This window comes from Pan troglodytes, chromosome 4 (assembly GCF_028858775.2).
Source record: "Pan troglodytes isolate AG18354 chromosome 4, NHGRI_mPanTro3-v2.0_pri, whole genome shotgun sequence".
Taxonomy (NCBI): domain Eukaryota; kingdom Metazoa; phylum Chordata; class Mammalia; order Primates; family Hominidae; genus Pan; species Pan troglodytes.
The window spans coordinates 21,721,115-21,737,298 of NC_072402.2; the positions used below are offsets into that span (position 1 = coordinate 21,721,115).

A 16,184-nucleotide genomic window follows, 5' to 3' on the forward strand; every position below is an offset into this window, starting at 1 on the left:
TTGGATGAGTTGAGTATTTGTCAGTATTCCATTTTACCTTTTCTAATGGCTTCTTTATTTACTGTAGTAGTTGCTCCAGGGTTTACAATATGTATCTTTAACCCATCACAGTTTACTTTTTAATAACATTATACCACTTTGCATCTGATATAAGAACCTTATGATGCTATATTTCCATTTACTTCCTCCCTATCCTTTATTCTATTGTTGTCATACATTTTATTTCTATAATATTATCAACCCTACAATTTATTGTTTTATTTTTGCTCCAAATATTATATTTTAAAGAAATTAAAAATGGGAAAAAGTCTTTTATATTTGTCCATATATTTATCATTTCCATACCCTTCTTTGTGTAGATCTGAGTTTCCAATAGGTATTGTTTTCCTTCTACCTGAAGTACTTCCTTTAACATTTCTTGTATTACAAATCTCTGGCATTAATTTATTTTAGCTTTTGATTGCATGACAAAAAGTATTTTGCCTTCATGTTTGAAATATTTTTCAGTAGATATGGAATTCTAGGTTCAGATTTTTTTTGTTCTTTTTCGTTTTTCCTTTAGCACTGTAAAGATGTTCATTTTATTATCTTCTGGCTTGCATTATTTCTGACAATAAATCAGTGGAAATATTTACAGTATCTGTTTCCTTTTATGTAATATGTCTTCTTTTATAGTTGATAAGGACTTTTCTCTTTGTCACTGCTTTTCAGCAATTTGATTATGATGTGCCTTGTTTTGGTTTTCTTTGTATTTTTTTCTGCCTAGGGTTTATTGAGCTGCTTGGACCTGAGATGTTTAATTTTCATCAAATTTGAAAACTTTTCAGCCATTCTTTCTTGGAATATTTTGTCTTTTGCCAGCCCCACTTCACTCCCCCTCCCACTTTTTCTGGGACTCAATTTCGTGTATATTACACCTCTTGGCATTGTCCCATAGGTCAGTGAGGCTGTATTCTTCTTCCTTGTTTTTTCGTATTGTTTTTGTTTTTTAACCTTCTTTCTGACTGTTCTTTTGTTTGGAGACTTTCTATTGTATCTTCAAGTTCAGTGATTTTTTTTTTTCTGCAGTGTCTAAAGTACTATTAAGACTATATGGTGAATTTTTATTCCAGGTATCCTTAACTTCTGGCAATTCTGTATAGTTTCTTTTTATATTTTGTGTATACCTTCTCATTTAAATATTCTTATACATATATGATGTCTGTTTTAAAACCTTGTTTGCTTGTTCCATCATCTCTTTCATTTCTGGGTATATTTCTACTGACTTAGTTTTCTTTTGATTATGGATCATATTTTTTTCCCTGTCTGGTAATTTTTTACTGGATGCCAGACATTATCAGTATTATGTTATTGAGTCTCTAGATTTTGTTTTCTTCCATTACAGATTTTGTTGTATTGTGTTACTTGTGTATCACCTTGATCATCTTGAGAGTTAGTTGTTTTCAAGCTTTATTAGGGCAGATCTAAAGTAGTCTTTATTCTAGGCCTGGTTTAGCCCATTTACTAAAACATTGCCTTTTTAGGTGTCCTTTGAATGTCAGATATACAATGACATCTTGCCACTCTGGTCTGAACTTAGACTTTGCCAATCTTGTATGAACTCTGATAACTGTTCAGCTAACAGTTTCTCAATAGTTGTTTTTTGCTTGGCTTCTTAGAGTCAGCCTTTCCACTGCCAGTCTAGTATTCTGTGTAAGACTGAAAGGAAACTTTATGCAGATTTCTGGAGCTCTTTCCCTATGTAGATCCGTCTCTTTGGTACTTCTCTCAGAAAATTCCAGCTGCCTCATCCTCCTGTGACTCTTCATCTCAGTGAGACTTTCATGGTTTGCTTGACTTTCTGCTCCTTGAACTGGGATCCTGAAAGTACATTCAGACTTTAATTTGTTTTCTTTTAAAGGCAATTACAGTGTTTCCTGTTGTCTAATATATGAAAATAGTTATTTTGCATATATTTCCCTATTTTCTAGCTTTCATGGCAGGAGAGTGAGTCTGGGACCAGTTACTTTATCATCACTAAAATAAAAGTTCTTCCTCAAAGTTATAATCATTTTTAAAAATAACTTATGATTATCTCAGGTAACAAGCCCACTAGACACATAATAAAATATTTGGAATTGGCTTTATCAGCTGACTACTGACTGAAAACACTAATTTCCTAAATAACATCCCTAAAAATGAAGGACTCTCAGTGTACTATTTTTTACTTAATTCATAATATCATTTTCTTGGCCACTAATATATTCATACCATGAATCTGTAGTTCATTTGAGGATAACTTATTTGCTATATAGCTACTTTCAGGAACAACTGAACATGTTATATGATATTTGCTATGCTAAGTAACCAAATTATCTCAGCCATTCATAATTATTTTGCACAATTGTGCTTTAAAAAGAAATGAACAAATTACAAGAAAAATTCACACCAGAAATTGATTTTGTAAATAGTTTTAAGGTATTTTCATAGTGTACATTCTTCTCTTCTTCTATACATTAATGCAGTGCTCTATGGTGAAAAATGTTTTACATTGAATTCCTGTTCGTGCCTCTTTTCTTCCTCTAGTTCTTTCCCACCACAAGATTCACTCTGGGCCAGGCGTGGTGGCTCATGCCTGTAATCCCAACACTTTAGCAGGCCAAGGTGGGCAGATCACCTGAGGTTGGGAGTTCAAGACCAGTCTGGCCAACATGGTGAAACCCCGTCTCTACTAAAAATACACACACACACACACACACACACACAAATTAGCTGAGTGTGGTGTTGGGTGCCTGTAATCCCAGCTACTCGGGTGGCTGAGGCAGAATTGCTTGAACCCAGGAGGCAGAAGTTACAGTGAGCCAAGATCGCACCATTGCATTCCAGCCTGGGCAACGAGAGCGAGACTCTGTCTCAAAAATAAGTAAATAAATAAAATAAAATTTAAAAAAAGATTCACTCTGGTTGCACAAAAGCTCTACGTTGGAAATCCCACCCAGTCCTGCCTTTTCACTGCTGGAATTTATACTCCAAAATTATCTCTCCCTTTCTTCTCACTATCAAAAGGTCTTGGTGTCCTGCTCCCATCTAGTCCCAAAGGAAAACCTTTAAACCACTTAAACTAGAAGTTGGCAAACCGTTGCCTTTGGACCAAATCCAACCCACCATTTTAATAAAGTTTTATTGGAAATTGCCCTGTTTATTCACTTACGTATTATTTGTGGATACTTTTGTGCTTCCACAGTAAAGATGAGTAGTTGCAACAAAGATCATCTGTCATACGGCTTAAAATATTTATTATGTGGCTATTTACAGAAAAAGTCTTCTGACCCCTGCTCTAATTAAATCATATTATGATATCAATGACAAATGTTTGTGTGTGTCCTTTTAGAGGCAATTGCATTTTTATAACAAATGTACTGAGATATAATTTATATACCATAAATTTCATCCTTTTAAAGTGTAAAAATATCACAGTTCAGTGGTTTCTAGTAGATTCACAGAACTGTGCAACCATCAGCACCATTTAATTTTAGACCATTTTAATCATGCCAAAAAGAAACCCTGTACCCATTAACAGTTCCTCCCCAGTTCCTGACAACCGCTAATCTACTTTCTGTCTCTATATTTTGCCTTTTCTGGAACTTCTGTATAAATGGAATCATGCAGTATGTGCATTTTGTGTCCGGTTTCTTTCACTTAGTACAATATTTTCAAGGTTAATCCATGTTGTAGCATGTATCAGAACTCCATTTCTTTTTATTGTTGAATAATAGTCCATTATATGGAAATATACATTTTGCTTATTGATTCATCAGTTGATGGGAATTTGTGTTGTTTCCACTTTTTGGCTGTTATGAATGATGCTGGTATGAACATTAGCGTACAAGTTTTTGTGTGAATGTTTAAAAAATCTTCTTCTGGATATATAACTAGGAGTAGAATTGTTGTAAACTGCCAGAGAATTGAAGGCGTGTCCCAGCACACACACAGTTTGCAACTCTGCCTTCGCCTTTTACATCCTGCTTGCACAGAGCCTCCAGATTAGTCAGAGGTGAGAGATTAGCGCTTTCTCAGGGCTTTCTTGGTATGTGCACAGTCCTGTACATGTCTGTGTCCTTCTTCATCCCCAGGAGTATGGCAGAGATACTCAAAATTCCTCCCCACTGTGTACATGTACATTTCATTTCTCAGTTTTTCTTTTCTTTTATTTCTTTTTTTTTTTTTTCTATTAGCTTCTTGTTTGCAGCAACCAGTATCACTACCTTAGGCAGCCACAGAGCTAAACCATTGCTACTGACTGTTTTAACGAAACATCCTGGGGATAGGACATTTTCAGTCACTGAGTTAGTTTGAATATGGATATGCATTGTGAACAGTGCTCTTCCAGGGAGATTCCAGACAAGAAAAATCATGACAATCTGGGAAACTGGGACGTTGTGTATAGGTCAAAAGACATTCTACCTCTTCCAGTGGCTGCTGGGCTTTTATAACTACCATGGCTTCAAGGCTGCTCGTTTTCAAGGCCATAGTAGAACTTGCTGAGGAATGGGAGCTGGGAATAGAGCAGGTTAAAATGCCACAAAGCTCACTGTTTTTACCAAGATTCAGCTGATTTTCTTGAATAAATTCTCCTTGGATTGTTGCAAGCCTGTGGTTAATTTCCAGAGTTCTCAAAAGTTGATTTTCACAATTTTTGCCAGTGTTCTGATAGCATTAATGGAGGTGCAGATTTTCCCAGGTCTTCACACCATCATTCTGGAAGTGCTTCTCCACACTTGTATATTTTTAAAGAATGCCTGAGGAGGCCAATGCCTTCATTAAAATTAATGGCTTTCTAATTCTAAAATTTTAAGAAATTTGGATCTAAAGCCCGAGATACTGGAGAATTCATATATTACTACATAGACTATGGACAATTCTAGATATATGTAAAATTTTCTCTAATTCTAGTGCATTGCAGAGCAATTACAGAAGATGGAGGGTTGATCTCAGATAAGAATAGGGCAGGTTAAAGTGCCCCAACACTTTTTATAGAGGACTGTTTAAATACAGCGGTAGGCCAGGCTCAGTGGCTCACGCCTGTAATCCCAGCACTTTGGGAGGCCCCGGTGGGTGGATCACAAGGTCAGGAGATTGAGACCATCCTTACCAACAAGGTGAAACCCCATCTCTACTAAAAATACAAAAATTAGCCAGGCGTGGTGGCGCATGCCTGTAATCCCAGCTACTCAGGAGGCTGAGGCAGGAGAATCGCTTGAACCTGGGACACGGAGGTTGCAGTGAGCCAAGATCATGCCACTGAACTCCAGCCTGGTGACAGAGCTAGACTCCATCTCAAAAAAAAAATAAAAATAAAAATAAATAAATAAATAACAGCAGTAAAAGTAGAAAAGGGAGAGTCAGAAGCTTGGGTGCTAACTTAGATGCTACATTTATTAGGAGTGGATGGCTATGGCATGTACTTAGAGATTGTGGATTGCTCCAAGCCATCCCATCTAGTCCTGTGTATACCACTGCTTGAACTGGCTAACTAGAGAATACATCGTTGCCATACTACTTCCTGTCTGTTCTATCACTTCCTATTTGGTTTATCAGTGTCCTTATCTTCAAAAAGTGAGAAAATTAGACCAGAGCTTGTCTAGATTAAATTTTTACATTTCTAACACCTAAAGTTATGAAGCATCAAAGAAACTAATTTTCTAAAGCAGGAAAGTATGCTAATGTATTTGCAGAAGATTTTCAATGATGTTTTGTTGCTTTTGACTCCCCAGTTACTTATAATTTATCTGGAGACCTTGTTTCCAATGACTTCTGGTTGGTAAATATATTAATAGAATAATTATTTAAACCAAACCTTTTTACTTAGAAACATATTCAGATGTAATTTCCATTGCTTTTATAAAGCCACATTAGGTTATTCTTTATTGCATATAACATCTTTCTTAACAGTAGCCTGAAAAACTCCCAGTAAATTACCTTTGTTCTGATTCTTCTAAATTATAGAAATTTTAACATAAAAGTAATGAAGTTTCTTTTTGGAAATCTCGCCACATCTGTTATTACCAAAATATAAAAGATTATACTGATAAAAATTGGTAAGCAATTAGTAGCTTAGTGAACATACAAAAACTGGTTTAAATCATTCTTAGGATTGCTGCTCATAGCCTAAAGCACATTCTCAATTTAGGACCCTCATTGAGCCCCTTTCTAAGGCCTCCTGATTACTGTGTTGTAAAAGGAAGTAGAGTCACAGTTCTTTTCAACTTTGTGTGTGCTCAGCTGTGAAGTATTTGTTATTTTCTTCTTAGGAGTCTTAAATAGAGTCGTGGAAGGTGAAAACTAACAAAGACCATAAATATCATCTTGTCCAGCCCTTGTCGCCCTCTCCCCTCACCATTTTATAAATGAGGACACCGAAGCCCCTCCTAAAGTGTCTATATTTTTAATGGTGATTTTTGAAACACTTGAAAATTAATTAGATAATGATGCAGGTATTCTTTAAGTTGTATGATTCTAACCTTTGTTTTCATTTGTTAATTTAATATGAAAAATGGAAATAAACTACAATAATAAAAATCATTAATAAAAATTATTATCATTTGAAATAATCCTTTCCCTTGCTTCTCTCATTTATGCTGATAATGAAGAATTAATATTTTGGGTTTTTAGCAGCTGGGTTTTAGGGCTATTACTCTATTCTTCCTATGCTATGTGTCTTGGCAATCTAGGGACCGGCTCTAACATTTTGCTGATAAGGAAACTCTTGGTAAGATTCTAACACTGAGTTGATTGACCATTTGTAAAGAAAGAAGGAAGAAAGGAAAGAAGGAAAGAAGAAAAAAGGAAGGAAAAAATATAACTGAAATTCCATCCGTCATTGATAATCACCATTAATATTATAGAGTACAGCCTTTAATTATTTTATATATGTGTGGAGATACATATTTTTAATAAAAATAGGATATCGTACTCTTTTCTAACCTACTTTAATTTTTACTACACAATATATGGCTTTATTGTATAGACAGAAATACCAGAGCTAATTAAACAAATCACCTATTATTGGACATTTTGATTGATTTTGATTTTTTCTTATATCCTTTGCATATTTATGATTACTTTCTTAGGAAAAGTCCTACAGAAATGAATATGTGAGTCAACCGATAAGTAAAATGTTGAAGCTTTGACATTATTGCCAAGTTGTCATCTAAGAAGGTCATACAATTTATGTTCTCACCAGAAGAGTCCAAAACTACCAGTAAATATTATGTACTGTTATCTTAATTGCCATTCCTTTTATTACAAAGAAGAAGAATCTTTTTAAAAAATGTTTTATGGGATGGTTATCAATCATATGATTTCTTGGTTAAGAGCAGCTCTCCTTTCCTATAGCTTTAAACTAGATGATTACAAAACTGAATTCTAGTTGAGCAAGGCACAACTGATTTGCTAGGTTCTGCTAACCATAATATGCCATCTGATTTTAAAGTCTCAACGTGCGTGGAGTACGAGCTAGAGGTCATCAGATGCTTGAGACTGGCACTGACCGATGCCGTCAAGGACACTGTACAGCAGATAGTATCTGTGATGAGTTCTAGGAGAAACCGTGAGACAAACCTAAACAAGCACATTGTTCCTGATTGTTTGCTTGAGAGCATGCCAAAGGAATGGAATTATAGTCCAAAAGAAACTAACAGGAAAGAATCATGCAAAAGTAAGTACACTTGTTTCTCTTTAAGAAAATACACCTGAAGAAGCAATTTTCTAGGCTATGTAATCAAGTAAAATGCTAAAAGTTATAAGAATGATGAACTATATTAATCTTCCTTCCATTAAGTAGATGTGCGACCCTTATTTTTATTTTTACTATGAACCACATGATCAAGGAAACTAGAATGGAAAATTATTCAAATGGTCATATTCTTTATTTAATTACCAGTTCAGGATTTTCTGTGATATTTTGTGTTCGGGCTAATAGTCACAGATTGGTGACATGATTTTGACTAATTTTCTCAAAATTTGTTGAGTAACTTAAAATCCATACTCTAGAGAAATTTGCTCTGATATTCCATTTAATTATTTTTTCCTTTAAGTTTTTTCCCTGCAAACACTAATTATTACCTTCTTTTCTCTTGTTAAAACACTTACATATGTAGCTTTTAGGTCAAAAATAGCACCCAGTTTGGTAAGTACATGTATTTTTCTGACAGGGTATTTTTTCCTCCGGTGATTCTGGTTCTAAATTGAGTGCATTGTTCCTATTCAGAACAGCGCATCCACCAAGTGTACTTAAGAACCATCAGTTACCTACATTATTCGTTTATTTTATTAGTCAAGTCCTCTCTTCTTAGTTGCTCCCTATCTAGATCTTTCCACTTTTCCAGAATTTCACAAGATTCCTTTGTATGTATATTACGTACCTGTATTCGTGAATCTTCTTTTGATTATTTAAAATAAAACTTTTTTCTTTCATATTCATCCTTAAAGAAGAATATTTTCACTAACTCTACGGAAACTTTCTCTAGTTTTTCTAGAGAAACTAGAAAACTAGGAAACTAGAGAAAGTTTCCTTAGAGTTAGTGAAAATATTTTTTCTCTAACTCTAAGGAAACTTTCAACAATAAAATACTCCAGCGGAACTCACTGAAGTCAATTGAAGGGACTAGCCTTTCTTTCATTCTTCTCCATGGAGATCCTAAATAATGTGACCTTATATTACAAACTCAAATCAATTATCTATCTGTGACCTTTCATAGTAATGCTTTAATTCTGTCCAAGCCCTATTAAACTCCCTTTGAATCTAGTAAAGCCATTTAATTGAAATTGGAAAATGTCACCTTTTCATTACTTAAGTTCTTTCTTTTCTAAGAGTTGTTGCCATCTCTCCTTTGTTCTAGCTTTTGGATATTTGATACGTTTTGAGCAATTCAGTAGGCATGATTTATAGTTAACATATCATGCCATATGAGTAGCACTATTTTGCTTGTGGCTTTCGAGCCATTCTATTCACGAACAATTTTGCTTTTTCTAAGCACTTTGGAATTCCTCCATACCATTGCAAAGAGCCTCTTATTTCAAAAAATGCTTACTTATAGATACCAGTTGTTAAAGTTTTCCTTACTAAACAACATTTTTCATAAAATGCTCATTCCGAGTAAAAGTACAACATAAAGACAACCATGAAGGAATGTCAGATCCCATGAATATGTAAAAGAAAGTGATGGAAGAAAGTGACTTTATAAACCATTTTTTGCGTTCTAAGAGGATATGACAATAGGCGAATGCCATTGTTCTTCTTTACTGCCCTCTGAAATGCTACAGGGACTTTTAGATTGGCACTTCTTAAATTTTATTTTCACTACAGAATATAAGATAGAGAATGTGTACATGCTGGACATTAAGTCATTTATTAATTTCATTATTCATTCAGTAGAAATTTACTAAGTGAGAGACTACTATATACCAGGCACTGTGTTTCAGATCAGAGATAAACCTAAGTACAGTATCTCCTCTTGGTGCCAGGAGACTAGTATAACTGTTTCAAAATGGGTACAAATAAGAGATGTACAATTTTTTGGTGTATGAGAAGAGAGAAAGAAATTAAACTTCACTAAAATCTCACATGGGATTGTCACTGGAGACCTTTCTTGGTCTGTGAGTGAGCCAGTGTGTGTTGAGGACAGTATGTGAGGAAGCTTGAGGGAAGAGCAGGGGTGCCATGCTCTTGGGGAGAGGCCATGAGCAGGGTGACCTTATTCCTTCTTTAGCTTTCAGCACACGGTAATGAATTAGAGTTGTCCTTTGTATTACAGACTCTGGTTGTAACAAAATTAATCCTCATAATACATACAAGTGACTTTAACATATTCCTATAAACCAATAAGTCAACTACAGTTTAAAACTAGTGCTGGGAATGCAATCAAGAGCAAACAGTGACAAAGTGAAAAAGCTCCCACTTGTTTCTATTCTTAATATGAGCTCTTCACAGCCATATTATAAAACAATGATGATTTGATCACCTTTGGCAAAAAAAAAAAAAAAAAAAGAATTGTGGGGAAACTATTTGAAATGTGGCTTCCCATATATTTTGTTAGATGTAAATCCCTCCTAAGCCAGTATTGAGCCTTAAGATATTAGCTAGTTTGGAGTCATCTTGATAAACAAAAGATTTCTACACTAAGTATCCAAAACATGAAGATAAACTTCTGTAATTTTTTTCAACAATGTTTTAATTTAGTGATATATAATCATGGTTCTTACAAAATTTATCTAACTAATTGTAAATGTTTAAAGGTCTTTAAAAAAAATCTAACTTACTAAAAGACAAATAGTCATTACCTTAGGGAATATTTGTCCTTCTTGACACAGTAAAAATGACAGAACATGGAAAACACTATGGTGACAAACTAAAATGCATTTCTTCATTTCTTTATCAGCAAATACTGTGACATTAAAAAACACTGAAGATTTAAAGAAATAAATATTACAATAAAGATTACAGTGTGGATTTACTGGAGAGTTGGATGGAAGTTAGGATGGCTCTGACATAGCTCTGCTTTTAGATATTTGTTTCATTATGTTTCAAAGAACAAATATACAAAGAACTAGTTGTTTTGTTTTGTTTCTTTGACAAAAATTAAATGAAAGATATACCTGAGAAGATATTTTCTCAACAGTAAATTACTTTTTTAATGAAAATAATCCTTTATGGCAAAACTTTTGGAGTAATTGTCTTAATGGAAACAATGAATTCTAGAGAGAGGAAACAGAAATAGCAAGCAGCATTTAGGAAAATGTGTCCATGCCATTGGTCACATGCAGAAACAGCATGTTGAGAAAGAAATTGATGACAGAAATACACAAAGTGCTATAAGAAGTCATTAGTATAGTGTATAAAAACCAGGCCTATTTGTTTCATAAGAACCAGTGTTACCTACAAAAGTATCATATCTTTTCACTTAAGAATTTAGAAATAGGATTTTCTAACATGATGTAAAATATTGCAAATGGAAAGTTTCAGTGACTCTTGAATGCTTTTCTTAAAAATATAAAAATAAAATATTTTTCCATTCGTTTGCAAGAACAACATATTTACGTCACAGATGATGGATATTTGTTAGTCAAATTTCAACAACAGCCTTCACCTATTCAGTAGTTAACACTGAAAAATAAATGCCATGATTTTGTGGGCACAGCTAAGGATATACTGGTTTCATGTTGATCTATATGTGTTTGTGTAGTGGCTTTTTCACCTGTGACAGCCATGAAAACCTGATCTTGAAACAAACTGAACTTAGAACTTGACCTTTGTATTGTGAAGTGTTAAGCTCAGATTTAAAAAATAATAAAAAATTACATTATCCTCATTCAACAAATTATTGATCTTTTTTACCATTAATAAATAAAATTTTAAAAATTAATTTTGACATTTTCTTTACCTCCTTTATTGTAAATTTCCTTTTTGCATGTTTTATCAACCACAAATATATTATTACAGTAGTACATTACAGAAAAGAAGAAATGACAAATACATCAATATACATATATTGCCTTCATCCTAAGACATAGATTTTCTTCATACTTTATCAGCTCTAAAATTGGATGACACAATATATTACATATGTACGGCTTAGACAGAATTAAACTTATTTAAATAAAGACAGAAAGACGAGTGTGTAGCAGTCTTAAAAGATCCTTCCCTGGTGTGTTGTTGACATCATCATAGACTCAGAGCCCTTGAGATTGGTAGAATGGATTTATTAATTTGTCATCAGCCTAAAGGTTCTGATTGAAATTTGCCTTAAGCGTTAATGAAATAGCTGGGGATTTGAGTGCCCATAGTCCTCAGAGTTTATAAAATATCAGTAGAGTGTAGGTGTGAAGAAGAAAATTGGTAATCTTTACCTAATATCTACTTAGCTTGTCAAATATTTGCTCAGTATCTGTAGCCAAACCCTCTTTAAGACAGAGGGAATATAAGATACAATCTTTCAAGTCAAAGACCTGAAAGCAGAATAGGGACTATGAGACACAAACACAAAAAGAACAATGAGACATTTCAAATAATTTAAGAACACTAAGGAAGATTTGCTTGATCTATATGTTAAGCCTCACCTAAACACATTAATTTGAATAAAAAGAAAACATTTATTGAGCAACTATTTTTATCAGGTGCTGAGCTAGGTGCTTTCATATTTATGATCTTATTTAATGCAACAGTCTTAGGAGATTGTTCAAATATGTGTTGGATCTAGTTTTTACAAACTTATAAAGACTGCTCCAATTAATTTTTAAAATGATTCTTAAGTTGTCATGGATTGCAGAGGAGTCACTAGATTAAACATATTTTCCAAGAGCTTTGTACTTTTTTGGAACAGAGTGACTTTTTAAATGTTATATATATCTTCAGAAAATGTTCACATTGTTCTGTTATTTTTGTTCAGCAAAAACAGTAAAGAACGTTTTACCAAAGAACTCAAAGCTACTTTCTTTTGGCTTCTCATTCAATTTTAATGTTCAAATTCCATTATGTACATAGTGGATTAAAACACTGTCTGGCTTTGTGGGATAATCAAGGAGCTAAGAGCTTTGTTTCCCATGCTCTGGAGTTTATAGGCTAGCTGTAAAGACAACTCATGAGTATATAAATAACATAATATAAATAATAATAGATGATAATACAAAAATAACACAACATAGCCAATTATGGACCTAATTACCAAAATGGTCATATATATAATATATTCAAATAAATTCACAAGAGAGGAGAGGATTTTGAACTAAGAGTTGAAGATTATTTGTGAACCATGAAGACAGAGGGCATTCCATTGAGAGTAATGATATACTCAGAAGTCTAAAACAAAGAGGATAAAGCATGTTAAAGGTCTTAAAGAGAAGGATCATAGAAACAGGCTGAGGCTAGACTGTGGAGTGTTTTGACAGCAAGGCTCAAGAGACTGATCTTATAACAGTGGCAAGTAGCTAAAATTATCACAGCAGAGAAATTGGATAATAAAGTTCATAGGGATGAATTCAGTTTTACAGTACAGGAGAAGAGCTGGACATAGCCTGGAGAAGGGAGATGAGTTAGAAGAATAGTTCCGTAGTCAAGGTACCATTTGTGAAGAAAGGCTTGAAGTAGGTCAGTAACCTTCAGTTGGCCCCAGCAATGAGAAACTGGATGTCAGAGATAAAGGGGTAGAACTATATATCAATGCTGATCACTGATTAGGTATGAAGGAACATTTAACAGGAAGAACGGGAGGGAGGAGGGAAGGAAGGAGGGGAGGGAGGGAGAGAGGAAGGAAAGAATGAAGGAAGAAAGGAGGAAAGGATGGGAGGGAGAGAGAAGGGCCAAGCTAGTTTGGAAGACAATGGTTTTAGTTATATTGAGTTGACGGTGATGAGGACACAGAAGTGGAATGCTTAACAGAAAGCTGGAGTTATAGGACTACAGCTCTGGAGAAAGGCCAAGACTTAAGATTCTGGAATCATATAGAAGAGTGGTTCTCAACCAGACACAGTTTTGGTCCCAGGGGACATTTGGCAATGCCTGAAGACATTTTTGGTTGTCACCACTGAGGGGAATGCTACTGACATCTAGTGGGTGGAGGCCAAAGATGCGGCTAAACACCCTACAGAACATAGAAGAGCTCCTCACAACAAAGGATCATCCAACCCAAAGTTGAGAAACCCTGATACAGAGAAGAAGAATTAATACATTTTTCTTGGAAAATATGTCTAATCTAGTGACTCCTCTGCAATCCATGACAACTTAAGAATCATTTAAAAATTAATTGGAACAGTCTTTATAAGTTTGTAAAAACTAGGTCCAACACATATTTGAATAATCTTCTAAGGCTGTTGCATTAAATAAGATCATAAATGTGAAATAGCACCAAACAAGGAAGAACATGTGGAATCATCAGCCAAAAGGCTAAGGACTTCTTAGCAAAAACCTACACCTAAGTGATGTTAATAGAAAGTGGAAATAGCATAGGACACAAAGAAGCAAAGAGGAGAGATAGAGGTAAGCAGGAACCAATTTACTCACTCATTCATTCAACCAATATTTACTGACAACTATTATATAAGAGGTAATAAGTGCTAGGGATACGGGAATGCCTTCTCAGAGCTTATAGTTTAGAAGAGGGTGACAGACAGTGTGCAGGAAAAGGACATAATTATTAGATGATGGGGAGTGCTATAATAAAGGCAACAAAATGGGGATCCCCAAAAGAGAGGGTCTTGGGGCTGTGATGGAAGGGTATAAATGGACTGAGATGAGATGATGAGATGAAATAAGATAAGATGGTAAGGCAAGGCTCTCTGAGGAGGTCACATTTGGGTTGAGAACTGAAAGGAGAGAAACCAGTCCTGAGGAGAGCTGAAATGATTCTGTCATGGATTCCAAGGGAGGAGGAGAAGGGCTTAAGGGGGAGTCAGAAGTACCAAAGCCTACAAAGCTGCCCAGCTGGGCACCTTTGCATTTGTTAATGAGGAGGCCACCTGGGTCCTGGAAAGCTGCAGTCTTGAAAGATAAGAATATGAATTATGAGTCTAAATTTTCTAATCTTCATTTATGAGAGAAAAAAAAAAAAAAACCAGATTTGTGATTTGGGGGAATTTTAGGTAGTACTGCGAGAGACCCCGGTTAGAGTTCTGTTGGAATATGTCAAGCACTTGATCTTCTTGCCAATTTTCTCCACAAAAATTAGACAACCTTATACAACACAAAACCATGCAGTGATTGAACGCAAATGCTAATATTAATCATACCTTTTCTTTTCTTCCCCAGGCTTCACAAGGCTTGCTGCTCAGGCAGTATCTATTGTAATCAGCAAGTTACCTACGGTGATTGCATGTTTGCCTCCCCCAATTAAATACTTCTTTTTTCTGTCTGAGAGAAAAATGTCAAAAAACTTTGTTGAATTGAAGAAAGCTGGCCTGCTTGTCTGGAACTTGATTGTAATTATATGTCGGATATTTGAGGACGGAAACACTGTGGAACTTTTAACAGGTGCCTCCCTTGACAGATGGAGTAAAGAAAAACTGGGTTTAATTTGTATGTGTTTGGAAAGCATCATGGGAGACCAGACAAGTATCCCTAATCAAATGATCCAAAAGGTCATACAAAGCATTGAGCAGCAGAAGCCCAACTGGATTGAACGTCAATTGTTGAAAGCAAGGAAACTGAGCACTGAATGGTAAAGTGATGTTTTTCTCTTATTGGATTTCATCAAATGCTTTCACAATAACAAAATCACCAATAAACGACAATATATTGTCAGATGGGCAGCAGTAGTATTTTGCTAAATCCATGGCAGCTTTGATGAACATAAAAAAAGTATCCCATTAAAAATTGGATTGTTGCACATTTCTTGTCTTCTTAAAATGTGAACCCCATTGACACACTGGAACATTATACTTGTTTAGTCACCATCTTAAGGTTTCTGATTAAAAGGGTGGTAGTTAAACCCAGGAGAATTTAGTTTCACCCCTTTTCAGTGTGCAAACAGGTATCTAGTGGATAGCCTGGAGCATTTTGTAAATGGATTGGGCATGGAGATTAAATTAAGAAGGAATTAATGGATATAAAAGGCTTTTTATTGCTTTCTGTGTACCTGATTGTCAAAAAGGTACACATTTTTCATCTGGTAATGTAAGAATCCCCGAGGGCAACTAGGGCATATCACACTCCAGCTATAAACACACCCAGCTGTTTCTATATGAAAATGTCAGCCTTCTCATGGGTTTGTCACTAAGAGCTAAGTGATTTGTGGTACTGCAAAGATTTTTAAGGGTCCCTGATGAATTGAAATATGTACATAGAGTCCTCCTGTCTTTAAATTAGTCTTCAGGTATAGAATTGCATGGTATTGATAAAAGAATTCCAGCTCACATGGTCTACAGATCACTGTCAGCCCATTTTAAAAACACCGACACATGCTGTCCCTCATTCTTTAAAAATATATTCATGTTGCTAGCAGATACTAGTATCACTTTCTGCCCAAAATGACTAAAAGTCACTTGAAATATGGTTACTCTTACTAGTACATGGTAGTGATAAAGAGATCAGGCTTTGGAGTCAGATGGGCGAGTACAAATCCCTTGTAAATGGGTCATCTTGTGCAAGTTATTGAATCACTCAAAGCCTCAGTTTCAATGATGATACCACACTGACAGAATTGTTTTGAAAAATT

General features: G+C 34.9%; 1 protein-coding gene across 20 annotated transcripts in view; it reads left to right on the plus strand.

The window, feature by feature from the left end:
- KIAA0825 overlaps nucleotides 1-16,184 on the plus strand; it is a 462,961-nt gene that overhangs the window by 201,253 nt on the left and 245,524 nt on the right. For 17 of the 20 annotated variants that reach the window (XR_008548200.2, XM_063810211.1, XM_054684969.2 and 14 more), the window contains 2 exons: nucleotides 7,472-7,696; nucleotides 14,780-15,188. Coding sequence is in view for 16 of the 20 variants with exons in the window: in XM_063810211.1 (XP_063666281.1) it covers nucleotides 7,472-7,696; nucleotides 14,780-15,188 (634 nt within the window). In the remaining 4 variants the exon portion in view is untranslated. Of the gene's footprint in view, nucleotides 1-7,471; nucleotides 7,697-14,779; nucleotides 15,189-16,184 lie in introns of those variants that run through there. The other 3 variants (XR_010156851.1, XR_010156852.1, XR_010156853.1) reach the window with 1 other exon arrangement.